Genomic DNA, 16,362 nt, shown 5'->3' on the forward strand with positions numbered 1-16,362 from the left:
TGCTCCTCAGTCCCCCATCTGTGAAATTGGGATAATAGCACCTCCACTCCTCACAAGAGCGTCAGGGAGAAAAATATAATAAAAAGTTTGTGAAGTTCTAAGGTATGATCGCAATGGGAGCCATATAAGAACCTAAAATAGATTGAAGCCAGTGTGCCATTCCAAAGTTACTATTTAATATCTTTATCCCTTAGAAGAGAATAAGGTCCATTAACCTTTCACTGTGTGCATCAGATTTCAAGCAAATGCATCCAGTCCATTAATGGGCTTTATGTGCCACAGGAGTTCAGGCTGAAGAAAAGAGAAATAAGGACAGAAGGATAGAGCTGTGATTCATCTATAGCCATAGCAAAAGTGGAACTCTGAGAGCAGATAAGTGGCATGGAAGTGTACACACATGTGCACTATGTGTACATAGACGTATGTACCATCATTAGGACAAATATGTGTATCTGCATAAATACATAAATACACACAAAGATGTACTGAAAATAAGAAATGGGGCAAGGAAGAAGGATTTGCAGAAGGAAAAGCTGAGGGAGAAGAAAAATCTCTGAGAGAGAAGGAGTCTTGAGAAAGCAAAATCCTGACAGGAGAGGAGAGTGTGGTCAAGCAGTGCTGATGATGGAAGAGAGAAAAAAGAAACAAGAACCGAGATGAGCCTCTGAATAATGGGGAGTTAATAGTCAAAGCATTTAACTCCAGTTCTCTTAGTTCAAGATTATTACCTTTCTTCATTTAGTGATGAAAACCTGCAAACAGCTGTGAAATTTTTTTAATGGTGAGGATGCTTGAAAGCTGGAACAGGAGGCCTGAGCACTTTGTGGAGTCTCCAGCACTGGAAGTGTTTAAGAATAGGCTTGACAAACATCTGTCAGGAATATACTAGTAGAGTTGATCCCCCTTTGGGCACAAAAGTATGGACCAATTAACATCCTGCAGTCTTTATTAGCTTTACTTTCTGTGTGTTATGAATTTCACTGATTTTCGGGTTTTGTTGGGTGTTAGCTTTCTCTGGCAAAATTTGCGAACCTGAAGCAGTACCTACTTGCATCAGTTTTACAAATCATGTTAAGAAAACGCCACCACATATAACCATATCTTAATTACACTATGTCCTTCCAGGTGGAAAAGTTTGGAAAGGCACTGAATTATGCAGAAGCAGCACTGTCATTTATTGAATGTGGAAATGCAATGGAACAAGGCCCAATGGAATCTAAATCCCCTTATACAATGTATTCAGAAACAGTTGAACTCATCAGGTAAGAAGGAAGGAGATGACAGCAGGGGTTATCCTGTTCATTCAAATACTCTCATCTAAATTATGATACAATTCCCTAGACACAGTAAAAAGGGAGAAGCAAAGTCCTCCCAGGTGCTAGGTCAGTAATATGTACCATATATGCATTATTTGTGATCACTATGGAAATTAAATTGGGAAACCATATAGAAAAAAATAGATAAAGCTTTTCTTACTACTTAAATTGCAAATTACTTTGAGAGTTCATGATAAAAGTCCTGCTCTCCTGAAAAGGTGGGGAAATGTCTCCATAACAACGAAACATTCACATGGTGTGGTGGTTTCCAAAATGTTACAACTTATGTTTGTGACTGCAGTTTAATGGTTTCCTGAAGGAAGATGTGAACAGTGGTAGAAAAATGGACACTCGATATCCATTAGGTGCCTGTGCTGCTGTTGTAGTCACTGGACTTTGATGCGCAATCCATCTCACACCACAGTGGGCCCCTAGGTTTAGTCAGCTGCATGGCTCTCCAGATGATACCGTCTAGAATTCAATCCCACCCTCAGACCCTCTGAGCTTCTGACTCATAAGTCCTTTTCTCTGTATAGCTGGTACTGAGAGCTGCCGTGATTGACAGTGTCATTAGAAAAAGCCCAAAATCATCCCAGGGTCTGCGTGACTGTCTCCCCAGGAGAGTCCATCAACCCATGCTAGTGGAGAAGGCTGTATTGCCAGTGACCATGTTTAAGTCATAGGACAGTCTGGGCTAGGACAATCAGCGCTAAGGTCACAGGAAGTACCACACTGTATTTTTTAATCATATTCATCGTAAAGCAAAACTCCTAAAACAATTGATTTCTTTTGGACTTAGTGTTGATGTGCTGATTTTCTCGCATATATAAACAACGCCATTGGCATTTTATTCCACTTCGGGCTGTCTTCTAATGCATTTCAGTGAATTGAGGCCAGCTTGTTAACTGGAAGGTTGTTAAACAGAAAGAAGTATTTACTCTGTAAGAGAATAGTGCATCACATTTCTGCATTTCTTCCCTTCTTTTCTCTTACACCAATCACAGGCAGAGCTTTTTTTTTTTTTTTTTTTGCCTTGATATTTTTCATGATTTTAAATGTATGGTCCTACCTCTGGAAATGAATTTTGCTTGCGGACTCATTGCTTTAAACAATGTGTGCAGCTTTGTTTGTGTTGTAGTGTGAACTGTGGTTGATCTCGCTCGCTGCACCTCCAAAAACAAACAGTTTACTGGGCATGCCTGCTGAAACAAAATATTCACACTGAATCTTTGTGCAGGTACCAGAATTAAAGTTTGAAAACAAAGATAAGGTAAAATAGATTTCAGCTAATTATGGAGACAGGTATTTTCCTGGAAGCGAGCCCAGAAGTCTTGCATGTTGTCCTAACCTTGTCCATTGTTCAGGTATTCAGCCAGAAGCTGTGATTTCCAGAAACTAATTTGTGATTGCACAGCACATACATTCTTGAACCAGCAGTGCTACCTCTGTGCATGTTTAATATTTATAGAATTTGAATGTAATGTCATATGAACAAAAATAGCTCTGAGCCACATGTTCCCGCTCTGCTGTGCTCTGCTTGGGGGAGCAGATCTGAGCAGACACGTTCAGCATGAGCAGGGCGAGGGCAGCACCAGCTTCGAGGCATGCTGCTGTCTGCCTTCAAACCCCGCGCAAACGCCTCTGCGTGAACTCGGTGTGACTGGGTCTCCGCAGCAGGGGAGGTTGTTTTGGCAGGGCAGCACGGTGAGCCAGGGAGCAGCACCTTGTCAGCCAGGCTCTCCTCTGTGCTGATGGACGTGCGGGAGAGTTCCTGCTGTTCAGAAAGCACAAGGAGGCTTCGCTGCTGACAAAATGGCTCCGAAACACAACCTGGAAAACACAGCAGATGTGTCGCAGCCTGAGAAAATGAGTATAATGGGGCAGATCTTCGAATGACATCAGGCAGCATTGCTCAGTCAGGAGCTGACCAGTAACATAATGCTGCCTCAGTCAACTCGTACTGACCTTTTTTTCTTTTGCTTAAGGTATGCAGTGAGGCTAAAAACCCACTCAGGCCCCAACGCCACAGCAGAAGACAAACAGCTGGCAGCATTATGGTTAGTAGACCAAAATTTCCTCAAAAGGCTCCTTTTCTGCAGCAAGCCAGTTCCTTAAAATCAGACGTTGGGGGCAGTCAGGTAGGACTATGTTGTCTGCTGACATAAAGCGAATCCTTTCTGCACGAGGAAGGTCTGGCCCCTGTATAACTGCGCCAGATCTGCATCTATCTCGGTAAATAGGCAATTCATACCTATTGACCGTGGCAGGTCAGCCATGGTACGTCAGCACAATTAATTCTGAAATGTCCGATGGTTTGTTGTTTTCATGAGCGATGTCCTTTTGTACCAATAGCTCAATAAGTTTTTTTTTTTTTGATGATGACATTTTAGGCTCAGTAATCATAAATTATATTTACATTATGTGAAGGGAGATATGGCGAAGGTGATAATTAAGTTTCTTGGATTACCTTCTAAACTGAGATTTCTAGCTATATGCATGAAGCTTAGATACTATAAGGTGGCTAGTGATTGCTAATAAAATACTAAAATGTTATTAAAATCAAATTTTAATTTAATATCTGTGCAGTTAATACATAAAGTATCTATTACATGGTTACTGATTCTCAGTAAGTGGACATTTACAATCAGCAAGTGTGTTTTTAACATCTATTAACCATCTGTTAAAAGTCCAGATTATATGCATCTTTAGGCTCCATAAATAAGGAGCCTTAATTAATCATTTGTGTAAAAAAGAACAAAACACTCGCTGATCGATTTTTTATTTTCAATGCCTTTTCCTTGTCACTGTTCTGCTGTGCAATGAGGAGCACAGAACAGATTAATGGCAATTGCTTTAAAAGCACTGAGGTGGGAAAACAACTAAAAATTGGTTAAGAGGAAATAAACCCATCTTAGGAAGTGTTCTCTAGGAGTGCCACGGTGCCGCAGCGCAGGGAACTGAATCCCAGCACATGAAGCCAGCGCATCTGTTTGAGGAGGAAGGTCAGCGCGAGGGGAAGCTGCCGGGGCCTTCTCCCGGCGATGAAGAGCAGCCCTAACGCCAGGTCTGCCATCCAGCAGACGAGCTGGCACCATTTGCACTCGTGCGGTACCTGTGAAGGTGACAGAGTGACAGTGATGGTGGCTCTGAGCCCGCCGCGTCCCCTGGCTGCTCCCTGCGCCGGCCGGGCACCGCGCGCGCCGCGCTCCACACTCCTGAGGAGACACTGTCCTCCAGCGGCCCAAGGCAGAAATTCACATTTTCGATTTAGGAAAAGAGGCACTGGCTGCGAATTATAGAAACCCTGGCTGGGATTTTGAGGATTTTCAACTATTTTTTGTGAGTTTTTGAGTGTTTTGGTGAGTTTTTGGCAACCCCATAGGGCACTTTATGATTCCTGAACCATGAGAAGGGCACTAGTCTGCACTTCCCAAATTCAAGCTTCCTTCTGTTGTTTCAGACTGAGTTGCAAGATTAAAATAAGGCCTCTGCTGCCAAGTGAAAAGCAGAACATACCAGATTTGTTTCAAGAGCTATGTCCTGTGGTGCAGTCTCATCCTATCTGATCAAAAATCTTACTGGGAAGAGGCTGCGCTGATTCTTGGGCTTGACCAGTGCACCTAAATCCAATAGCAAAGACAAGAGTTGGTGTGTCCTGAATGCTGATTATCAGTTACCATTAGGTATAAGCACAGTTATACATAATACATTTGCTACAATTGCTAATTTATTTTAATAGCATTATAAAGATATCTGGCACTCTGCAGACTAACAAGGATCAAGAAGGCAGACAGTTCGACTACCATATGATGACTTTGTCAGCTCTCTGATGATTTTCTATATGAGAAAAAATAGGCAGATGGCCTGGGAATGCCCTCTCTCAACCCCTACAGAGTTTCCACTCTGGTTTCTCAACAAAAACAAGCTTGAACAGTGAAATATGGGTAGCTCTGAGGTCTACCCGTTTCCTGGCCATCTCCAGCCCCCGGAAGAGAAAACTGGCTGCACACAGAATACACCCAGGATGACTTTAGTTTATTATCACATCAGCTCCAGCCTACAGTAATGTAGTCCCAGGCTAAGGTGCCAAAAAACTTGCCTTTGTGTGTACAACAAAACCCAGAAAACTACATATATTGGATTCCAGGCCTGTCAATGATCTCTTTGCAGGTCAAGACCCTGATTTGACCCTGTCAAACCAAAGGGACCCAACTCTGTGAATCCTACTTAGTATAGAGGCTATTCAGTACCTCATTAGTGGCACCCATCACAATGTGGGCTCTCCTGGCTGCAGTACCTAGCCTTGTTCATGAACCCATGGCCAAGTGTGAAAATGGAGTGGTGATCAGAATAGTAAGGAAGGTGCTGTTAGTTTTCCATTGTCTGTTTGTTTAAGAATTAAAGATAATCAATTAGGATTGTTTAATTATTATGCAGGAGACACACTTTACCTTCTGTTCTCCTCTCATTCTAGTTACCGCTGCCTGGCTCTTCTGTACTGGAGGATGTTCCGGCTCAAGAGGGACCATGCCGTCAAGTATTCGAAAGCTCTCATTGAGTATTTCAAGGTACTTACTCTATGGCGTGTTTTAAAATCAGTGCATCATTATAGAAAACACAGCATCTTTAAAAGCGGGTGCCATGGTGGGCTCAATTCTTCCCTGGTCTAGTCAAGAGTTTTACTGTAGTCTCCCATGGCAGCACCTGGTTTGTGCTCAGTCATGCTGTATTCACAAGGCTGCCTGTCTGCAATATACAAACTGTGTTACTCCATAAGAGAGTGGGGGCTTTTGTACCACAAAGTAGGCATATTCGGATTATCCTTAGTCAATCGTCTGGCACTATCCAGCTTTGTTCTGAATAGATTTTGCAGATTTTGCTGGAGGAATCCCTTTTAGGACTGCACTTCACACTATATTCCTGTGAGTTGAAGATTTGAATACAGATCGGTTGGTAGCTGCAGGGATTCCTTTTAGCAGCATCGATAGGTAAGATAGTGCAGTAGGACATGTTCCTTCCTAAGGAACTTGCAGACAGCCCACGCGGGCTTCAGTTACACAAAAGCATCCAAGGACAACCTTGCCTCCTATCCTGTGCTTGACACGACACTGCTGGCTCCTCCTTCCCATTTCTCTTTTCCTGCCTCTGCTTCCGTGCTCCACTCTCTGCCAGGTCTGGAAAATATCTCAAGAACAAAACCTTTCTGTTGGAGAACCCACCAACCAGTGAGTGCATCCAGCATTTGACCAACTAACAGAAAACCAGCCTCCATCTTCCTAGCTTAAAAAATCCATACATGAGAGTGCTCTAAGACAAACTGTTTTGGTCGACCCTGAATAGCCACTTGTCTTTGGATACAAGGCCCATCTTCTTCTTTTACTTATTTTTTTTTCCTTTTTGCAAGGGGACGTACCTTGAAATGAAAAACATCCATCCTTTGACATTTTGTTAATAAAAAATTTCAAATACAAGCACAAATGCTCATGACCAGATTTTAAATACATGAAGGAAATTGACAGATCTGTTATTGTCAAACTGAAACTGAAGTCACTGTAATTGCTTCTAAAAATTTAGCAATATATAATTCAACATGCTACCTTTCTCTAACAATGACTTGATTTCAGGGGAAAGAAATATGTGCTTATTATAGCGCTTTATTTTTCTTTACCTGTTCAGAGAATACCTGCATTAAGAACAGGATGGTCAGGCTCTCGACCACGTAAAATGTCTTCTACTAGCAGACGGAAACTGTTTCATGGCAAACATAAAATGGACTTGCACTCTGTTACAGCCAAGATGAGCTTGTTTTTTGCAGAGCTCCTGCTGATACAATGATAGCATAGATTCACATTAGAAAGCATTCTCACCTTTGAAAGTAAAAATGGAAAGAAAAAAATCCATTTGCTATAATTTTCAGTGGAAAACTAGCCAATTCTCCACTCATTCCATATTTGGTACCTAAAAGCTTTCAAAACCAAGTGACGTGAGATGCTGCCTGCATTAAGAACTTCCACGTAAACTATCCATCAAAGACAGATTTTAAACCTTGTCGCACACACTTTCAGTGAAAATTAGATATGCTTTTCTTTTAATAAATAAAAAAAATATTTAAATTGTCTTTTAAGCATTTTATTTCTATTATAAAAAAATAGCGCAGCAGAGAATTAACAGGAAACCATGGACATTCAGGAGCCAGAAACATTCGAGAGTATAAAGAAGTCAGGAGAATAGGTGGGCAGCAGGAGTCAGAGTGGGATAAGAGATGTCTCCTTACATCGTGATACTCTCTTCAGTATCCCCCTTTTCTTTTGGAGAGGAGGCTGGAATAATATCTCTAAAAGGATGAGAAAAAGAAAAGATGTGTGAAGTTGCATCCAGTAAGGCTGGCTACATTTACAGAGAAAATATCCTTGACTTCACTTTTCATATTTTCCTTCCTCTGACTTCATATGTAAATTATATGCAGCCAATTCCTGCCAACTGTAAAGATCAAGGTCAACAGTTCTGAGATAGCAAAATTAATTAATTAATTAAGCCAGTGGAGCAAATGGCAAGGATTCACTAGTTGGTTCTGTTTGTGATAGTAAACAAGGAAGAAAAGAAAAGCCTCTGAAGAAGGAACACTGAGGGACACCCAATAGTTTATTACTCCTCGCAGTCACTTGGGATGTAGAAGGCCCAGAGTCAAAATGCAGGAGGACTGTCAGGGCACTAATGTGCTAAAACACCATCACCAGTTTCAGTGTGTGCATGTGAGGAGAGATGTGGGGACACAAGAGGGAGTTCAGAGGCCATGGCAAACCTGAGAAAACAAGCTCTATGAAGAGCAGCTCCAAGGATTTGTCTGGCTTATTGGAGAAAAGGTAATCCTCAGAGGATGTGATCACTGTGTATATGGAAACAGAGTCGATAATGCCAGGTGACATTTAGTTTTGCTGGCACTAGACCAACAAAATCCACAAGCTAGCATTGAAGTTAAGAAAATTCAAACTTGAAGTTCTGAAACAGAGTGTTTCCTATCTCTGAGGTCTCTTAAACATGAGAAAAGGATACAAGAGAATAAGGAGGATAAGCAGCATCATAGGATTTCTATATGAGTAGCTATACTTTATTTTTTAAGTACAATAATTGCACTTCTGGTAAAAATTCCCCGCATCATTGCTAGAAAAGGGAAACTGCTGAGGGAGTGCCCTGGGGGATTGCTTCCAGCCTGGAAATCCGTGAATCGCTCCGTCTCCTGTTTGTCATTTTTCCTTCACGAGCCACGGGAGAACAGGCGCGTTTGTGTCGCTGTTAGCGCTTGTAGCGTGTACAGCTTGTAGCACTTGCAACTGTGCATTTACCCAACACGTGTAAACAACCCTGCAGCTGCAGGACTCAACACTTGTCTCCTGTGCTCGCCAAGCAGGGAGGGCTGCTCCCCAGCGCACAGTTATCTACATGAGCTGCTGTGGGGCAGCGTTTAAGGAGGCCTCTTTCCCCTGGAGAATCAGGGATCGGCCTTTGCTGAACATGGGGATGGACCAGAAAAATCTTGTTTCTTAGATTTCTGCTTCTTGCGTGTTTCTTTTCTTTTGGGCCCTGGATTAAATCGGACACTGCATTTGGGAGTAGGAAGGGGTTCTTCTGAAGGCCAAATGGGCAGGAAAAAATAAATTCTTAACTCCTGTAGATGAATGGTTCAGGTCATTTTTGCTTCTCTATTCCCTACTATTGCCACTTTCATTTCCGCTGCTGTAAATATGCTGCACAAGGCAGTCTCTTTACAAGGAATGATGTTCTTCAGTCTAAGTAAAATGTACCAGCGAGAACTTGATGACTACATTTGCATAAAAAAAAGTTGTAGATGATCTGATGGCCGCTTCTAGCCATAAACCCTTAAACATTCTGCAAGAGCAGTTTCCGGCCCTACAATTTCTGTCTTGCTCAGACCGAGAAGACCAAGGAGTTTCTCAGATGCTAGGGGAATTACTAGCTAGAGGGTGGGAAGAAGTTTTATCCCTCTGTCACAAGAAATTCCAGCCTAAATCTGGGAAAGAGTCCTGACAGCATTTTTTTCTGCTTTCCTAGGTTTTCCATGAAAAGACTCACTTTTAAGATGTTTTTCTACCAGTCCCAGTTCCAGAGAGTTTAACAGAATGTGATTTGTCTCTGTGCTGCAGCACTGATTCATCACAGCCAAACTGGTCTCAGGGGGTTTATTGCACCTTGAGACATTATTATTTCTAGCTGCACAATCTTTTATTTACCTATCCTTGCTTTTATACTGTTTACTGTTGCTTGTTTTGTGGTCTTATATACATCATATACATTGTGAATTATTTTTGCCTTTACAGAATTCATCAAAAGCTGCCCAGACCCCATCGCCTTGGGGTGCCAGTGGAAAGTAAGTTCACGTGTCACACAGAAACTTTTATCAGATTGGCTACCAGAAATTGTATTTTCTTACCTACAGTGTGTAGGTGTCTGAATACTCTCAAGCATTTAATCCCGCCACCCTTTTAAGTAACTGTGTTAATATCCAATTTCAGGAGCACGGGAACGCCATCACCCATGTCTCCTAGCCCTTCTCCAGTCAGCTCTGTAGGGTCTCAGGGGAGCACAGGGGCCCCTTCCCCATCTCCCATAATCAGCATCCCGCAGCGCATTCATCAGATGGCCGCCAACCACGTCAGCATCACCAACAGCATCCTGCACAGCTATGACTACTGGGAGATGGCTGACAACCTGGCCAAGGAGAACAGAGGTGAGGGATTCAATGCACTGGACTGCTGTAAGGGAATGTATACTTGGGTTGGGTCCCATACATCGCTGATCTATTTCGATAAGGACCATGTTCACAGGGAAGGACTGCGGAGGTTTTTTTTTTCTTCTATTTCAGTCTGTCCCAAACTGCAGCCCCAAAAGGTAGTGCTCGTAGCTCTCTCACTCAGAAGCAGCAGTACAGCACTATTTTTGTCGTTAATGTGGCAAGAACAGGTTGCAGACAGCACAGTTACTGGCATGGCTATAGGTAGCACTTGCTGCCATTTGTGTTGCTCTGGAGAAGGAAGTTTGGGGGAGGCAAGGCAGCTCCCTGACTGCAGCAAAGTCGCGGAGGAGGATGGTGGATGCATTTAGTTGGGCCATGTCAGGAAGGAGCTTCTCTCCTTTTGCATAACGAACGGACATCTCCCACCCACCCTCGCACACACACAGACACAGGTAGATACAGAAGGGAACCAGGTGCCCCATTCTCTCTTAATACAAACCCCAATTGGCTCATTAGGCAAATTATGTTTTAGTCTGGGATGACGCTGTTGTACAAGTCTCTTTGACTGTCATGGTATCTAGCATACGTATAGGTAGACACTTGTATGTAATCTTTGGGATTTAGTTGTCCTTAATCTCAAAACAAGTCCTGCCCAGCACTTGTTTGCTGTTTCAAGGTTTACCAGAAATGCAGAGCCGAAGAACTAACTGTTTTGTTCTTTAAAATGAAAATTGCATCAGCCTGTAACATCATGAAGCACAGGGCTTTAAAATGAATCTCAGCAGCATTAAACTTTCATTCTTGTGAGATGTTCAGCTTGACTCCATTTGTGGGAAAATAAAATCTCCTAAAGGGTGACAAACCGAAAATATAACTTTGCTGTTCTAATGCTGAATCTTTTTTTTTTCTTTTCCTCATAGATTTTTTTAACGACTTGGATGCGTTGATGGGACCTGTCACCTTGCACAGCAGTATGGAGCATTTAGTTCAGTACACTCAACAAGGACTTCACTGGGTGCGGAACAGCGCTCAATTGTCATAATGACTGTGTGCCATTCGCGGGGACTGTAAAACTTTCACGGATAATTCAGTTATTCTGGACACTGTGCTACAGAAATAGTCAGCCACAGCATTGATCCAAACAAAGGTGAATATTTCGTCAATGTTGAACCAATTTTTTTCTGAGTGTAGACATATCTGTGTGTGCATATACAATATACAATGATGTCTCTTCAGAATGAATTGTTCCCTACCACTCTCCAAACATTTTCGTACACTAGAAATACTAGAAAGAACTGATCTTAATACACCAAGTATATTACTTCTACTCTCGTGCTGAAAAACTCAGAATCCAAAATCTCATGGGCTGATTGAACCAAGTGCAATAAGCACAAATCCCTATTCAGGAGAGCTCTCAATAGACTCTTAAATTTAAGCTGGCACTGAAATCCATTGACTTCAGCGGAGCTTAAGCACATACATAAGGGCTTTCCTGAACTGGGATGACTGGGGGCAAATCACGGCCACAGAGAACTTCTCCAGAGAGCGCAGACATGCCATAGAAGTTTCAGGATTAATGTTCCCTCTTGCTGTTACTTCCCCACTGGGTCACACGGAGGAGTTGTGTAGACTGCATTAATATGGCGAAAGAAGACATTCCTTCATGTGCAATAGCTTTCAACAGATTGCATGCATTTCTTTATCCCTCATCTTTTTAAATAAGCTTACCTCTTGTTCAGCTCCTCACCAACAGTATGACCTACAGTTTCAGGCAAAAAGCCTGAAAAACAGATATGCTAATAGCAAGAACTTAAAATAGACTAGAAAATTGCATTTTGTTACTGACAGCAAATAGATAAATGGAAAAAAAAAGCAAACTGCAATCCACTTAGTAAAGAAAATGTGTTAATTTCTGCTGCATACACACAGAGAGGTATCTCTGACATTTGTTGGCTTTGCGTGGGAAGGCTTCATCTTACAGGTTTTGATCTTTGTACCTTTTTTTCTTCAGCAGCAGAAGCTTGCTGCATTTTCTTCTAGACTGTATGGGAACATTACATGCAATTTCCTTTATCTAGGAAGCCGAGTTTGCTGCTCACCAGACTAAAAACTGTTTCCTGTCATAATCCTCTCACTCTTCATGCATAATCCTCAGCTAGGCTTTAATGTTTCTTGATTTACAGAATGTTTTCAGTGCCTGTTGACAAGCTGGTTTTGTGTGCCAGGGGAATTAATCCTGCAATAATTGCAGTTTAATTTGGGCCAGCTGAGGTCAAGGCCAGTTTCTATCAGCTACGTTTTGTATTTAGTAATGCCTTTCTTTTTTTTTTTTTTTTTTTTTTTGCATTTTCTTTTCATTTTCAGTAGATTTGATGAATTTGGGTTTCCTCTTCTTTATTGGAATTATAATTTTGTTGCCTATTTTGCACTCAGATTTGCAGCCGGTACTCAGCTCAGCAGCTCTGGTCACTTCAACAGACTATTCTTGTCAGCACCACTGACTGGACCCTTTGGTTGTTGTTTTCTAAACCAATGTACATATATATTAAGGAAATGTGAGTACAAAAAAAAAAAAGACTAATTTTTAATAGTCGATACAAACAGAAATAACCACTTGATACTGATGGTTGATTGGCTGGTCCCTGCTGCCTTCTTTTCTCCCCCAATTTGAAGAACTGCATTAAAAATATATACCAAATGATGTGGCATGTTTTCTCATTAAAACATCTTTGGTAACGCAGACTATATTTTAGTGGTGAAGAACAGGTTTGAGAGCATATTGAGCTCCATGCAGCTGCATTTTTTGTCCAGGTTGCTTACTATAATTACAGCTATTGCTCAGACTGAGGGCACCGGCACTGCCCTTTGAAGCTGCTCAGCAGTGTGGCTACTGGCGAATGCTCAGCCCCAGGCCATCGTGGGCCCATTTATGCACCGAGGGCCGCTCACATCCCTCCTCCTCCAGAGAGAGCTCCTGAGCTCGGGCTCCACTAACCTGCTAGCACTTGCTTTTGTGTTACAGTGTGGGTCATGGCAAGGCTGGCCCTAAGAGTGAACATGGACCTGCCTTTGTATGACTTAACATCCTCCAACTCCTCCAGTCACTCTTAACCCCAGCGGCAGCATAACTTAATTTGTCACAAGTACTAGTGGAGAACGCAGTCGGTGCCTTTCTGATTATTCCTTGCCTGGTTTCCAGCTGTGGAAGTCTGCCATGGATCCTCCAGAGTTGGTTCTGTGGGCGGCTTCAGTACTACAGGAAGGTACTGTGGGATTTCTGCTCAGTTGAGGAAAGGGAGATTTAGATTAGCTTGTTTTCTTCAATGGTGCCTGTGATGTTTGTCTTCAGATACATTCTGGGAGTCCTTATTGCTATTTAATGTTGAGGAAATTTAGATATGTATTACTGCCTTAAATGGAGTTGGTTTTATTGCACACTTGGCATTTTGAGTTTCAGGTATGGAACTTTGAAGCATGCTTATTTTAGTAAGATGAAGATATTGTTCTTAATTTTAATGAACCCTGTATGGATGTCATATGTCAAGCCACTTCAAAGAAATGCAAGAACTAACACTGTCCTGTTGTCATGTGTTTCCAAGTGCTTAGGATCTCTTGTAGATGATTGTCCTTTTTTTGTAGAAATTGTACTTGTATTGAAGTATTCCACCTAAAAGACCCGTTGATTTCCACAGAAAAACACTTCTTTTTTTTTTCATTTTTTTGTGCTGGCATCATTTATGTTGAGTATCTGATAAGCATTCCGAGCCTTAATCTCTGGTGGTGTAACAGGATGAAGTAGCAGCCATTTAAACCAACTAGACATCTAAATGGATTAGAGGTTTTGGCCTTCTCTCCATAGGGCTTCTTACAACTGGACTAATTTGGTGAGGTTTTTCACAATACTATTCTGTGCAGACTACTTACTGTATAGGGTGGCTGCTGTTCGAATTGTGGGAGCTGAATTAGTGACAACCAGTCCTTCCCTTCTGTTTTCTTAGGGCCTGATCTCGAAAAGTGTAGGTATGTTCCAATTAAGGATATGCTTCAGTTTAAGGACCTAAATAGTCCCTAGTTATTTCAGCAAGAGTTGAAGGGCCTCTGTGCATTCTAGGTGAGATCAGTGGAGATTGTTCTTATTTGGGGCTCCATGAAAGAAGCTCGTTTGTTTTAATCTGTTGTTAAAGTTCAGGATCGTGTAGACTTCTTTACACCACAGCAAGAAGTTCATTTGGCAGAAATAAGAAGTCCTGTACATATCCAGCAGGATTATGCCTGGGGGGAGAGGTTTGTTTACAAACAGGGGTTTCTGAATCAGTCGCGCTGGCAAAGCAATCGGGTTGCACCCAAAGGAACCACGAAGTGGAGGTGGGTGCAGCCCATGCAGAGGGGTCTACAGGATGTTCACTGACAGCAAGATCATGCAGATCATGCTGGCCTTAACCCCTTATAGTACTTCATGGTGGCATGGATGGCAGATGAGAGCAAAGCATAGGTTCAAGTATTGGTAAAAACAAAGCATGGTCCTCCTATCACATGGAAGGAAATCTCAGTCCCTTGCCTGCCTATTTCTCGTATCCAAATATCATAGCATTCGTGAGGAAACACTACAAAGACCACAGGACTTTAGGGAAGGAGGTTAAGGAAGATCAAGCCCTAAGTGTAGATGCAAGCACATATGTATATACTGTAAATCTAAATAGTAATAAAAGTCACTCAGCATGAAAGATATTACTAGTGCCTACCATTGATCATCAAGTACTTATCACTGAGCAGCCGTATCACCTCAGAAGTGCAGTAACTGTTATCAAAATAATTTGTGCAGCTAATTAATTTATAAGAAATGCACCTTTGGGACTGCGCCATAGTATCTCTTTTGTAGTACAAGCGTGCAACCATTTTTCATAGCTACTGATTCAAATCTACATCACTGAAATGTCAGGATATCTTTTTTTTCTGGACTAGGACATATGCTTAGACCTGGCTAATCTACTTTATCTACCCAAGAGACTTTAGTAGTCACCCCCGTTATTGCACGTACAGCATATACTATTGACTGACTTAGTTGTAGATTTTAATCCAAATGAAATTGGAATTTGCAAAATGACTCGGATTAATGGCATCTGCCTTAGCAACCCCACAGATGTGACATTAAGTGATTTGTGTTTTTAAGCAGGAAAGGTTGAATTTTATGTAAATAACAATGGCTGAATTCCTTGATATTTTTACAAGATTTTTTTTTTAAATGAAAAGATTGTCAAAGCAATATGTTTTTTAACTCTTACATTTTCTGGAGGGTCATGAGTTCATGGTCAAAGCTATATAAAGGACATGTCCTTCTGCAGTATGCCTTGCCTGTACCTAATCTGCTTAATGCTTAATATTTCAAAAAGAAATGTTTCTTTTTTCACAACAACAGCAACATTTGCCTCCCTCCATTAAGGGTGGATACTCAAACTAAAGAATAGAATCTCTCCAACACAACAGAAATACAAACAGTGCCTGAAGAATTAATTTGCAAGATAACGACAGGAGTTTGAGTGGCACAGATCCAACATGCCTCTTCTTTTTGATAACATTTTGTTAGCATTTACATCACATGTTGGAAGTTATTGTGCTTGAAACCAGAGAATTACTCTGATTCTCATGTTATAAATATGCCCGCGAGGCCTGATCACTACCATAATCATAATTGTTAACATTGATGTGCCATGCACTGAAGGCTGGTAAGGCATGTGACCATGGATAAATTAGTCAGAATGGATTCAGAAAAAAAAAAAAAAAACACTTGGATGCTCTTACCTCTAGAAAATGGCAGGACAATGTCTCTAACACAATACTGGTAGCATGAGACTTTGGCTGCTTTAATGTGTCTCATAAAGTTATCATTCCCTTCAGTAAGGACAAGGCTCCACTGCCAGCATTCCTGGCTACTGTGCTTTGAGTTGCTTTTAATATTAATTAATGCATTGGGAAAGTCACTTTGGGAACTGCTTTCCCTCACCAGAGGAATCCACACAGAAGAAAAACAAAAAGATTTGGAAAGTCCAAGGCATTCCACATGATTCTCTCAAGAGAGTATGGTTTTCCTCAGTGTGAAGGGCAGGATTCAACTGAGGATTATTTCCTCAGGTAAATCCTTTGTGTATGTGTGCTGTCTGGCTGTGTTGCTCTTGCTAGTCCTCAAGTAGGTGTGAAATTTCAGGTGCATTTTCTACTTTTGGAGCCCAAGCTGCCCTTTAAACAGGGTGCTGGAGCACAGAGCAAGCAAATGACCCACAAGTTGCCTAGAAAGTC

General features: G+C 41.7%; 1 protein-coding gene across 2 annotated transcripts in view; it reads left to right on the forward strand.

Moving 5' to 3' along the window:
• AFF3 (ALF transcription elongation factor 3) overlaps positions 1–11,473 on the forward strand; it is a 299,418-nt gene extending 287,945 nt beyond the window's left edge. For both annotated transcript variants that reach the window (XM_010222664.2, XM_088520310.1), the window contains 6 exons: positions 1,126–1,262; positions 3,302–3,373; positions 5,791–5,884; positions 9,653–9,702; positions 9,848–10,062; positions 10,989–11,473. In XM_010222664.2, coding sequence (XP_010220966.2) covers positions 1,126–1,262; positions 3,302–3,373; positions 5,791–5,884; positions 9,653–9,702; positions 9,848–10,062; positions 10,989–11,110 — 690 coding nt within the window. In that variant the 3' untranslated portion in view covers positions 11,111–11,473. The remainder of the gene's footprint in view (positions 1–1,125; positions 1,263–3,301; positions 3,374–5,790; positions 5,885–9,652; positions 9,703–9,847; positions 10,063–10,988) is intronic.
• The last annotated feature ends 4,889 nt before the right edge of the window (positions 11,474–16,362 follow it).

This window comes from Tinamus guttatus, unplaced genomic scaffold (assembly GCF_059628265.1).
Source record: "Tinamus guttatus ecotype Peru unplaced genomic scaffold, ASM5962826v1 Tinamus_guttatus_pri_ptg000002l, whole genome shotgun sequence".
NCBI lineage: Eukaryota > Metazoa > Chordata > Aves > Tinamiformes > Tinamidae > Tinamus > Tinamus guttatus.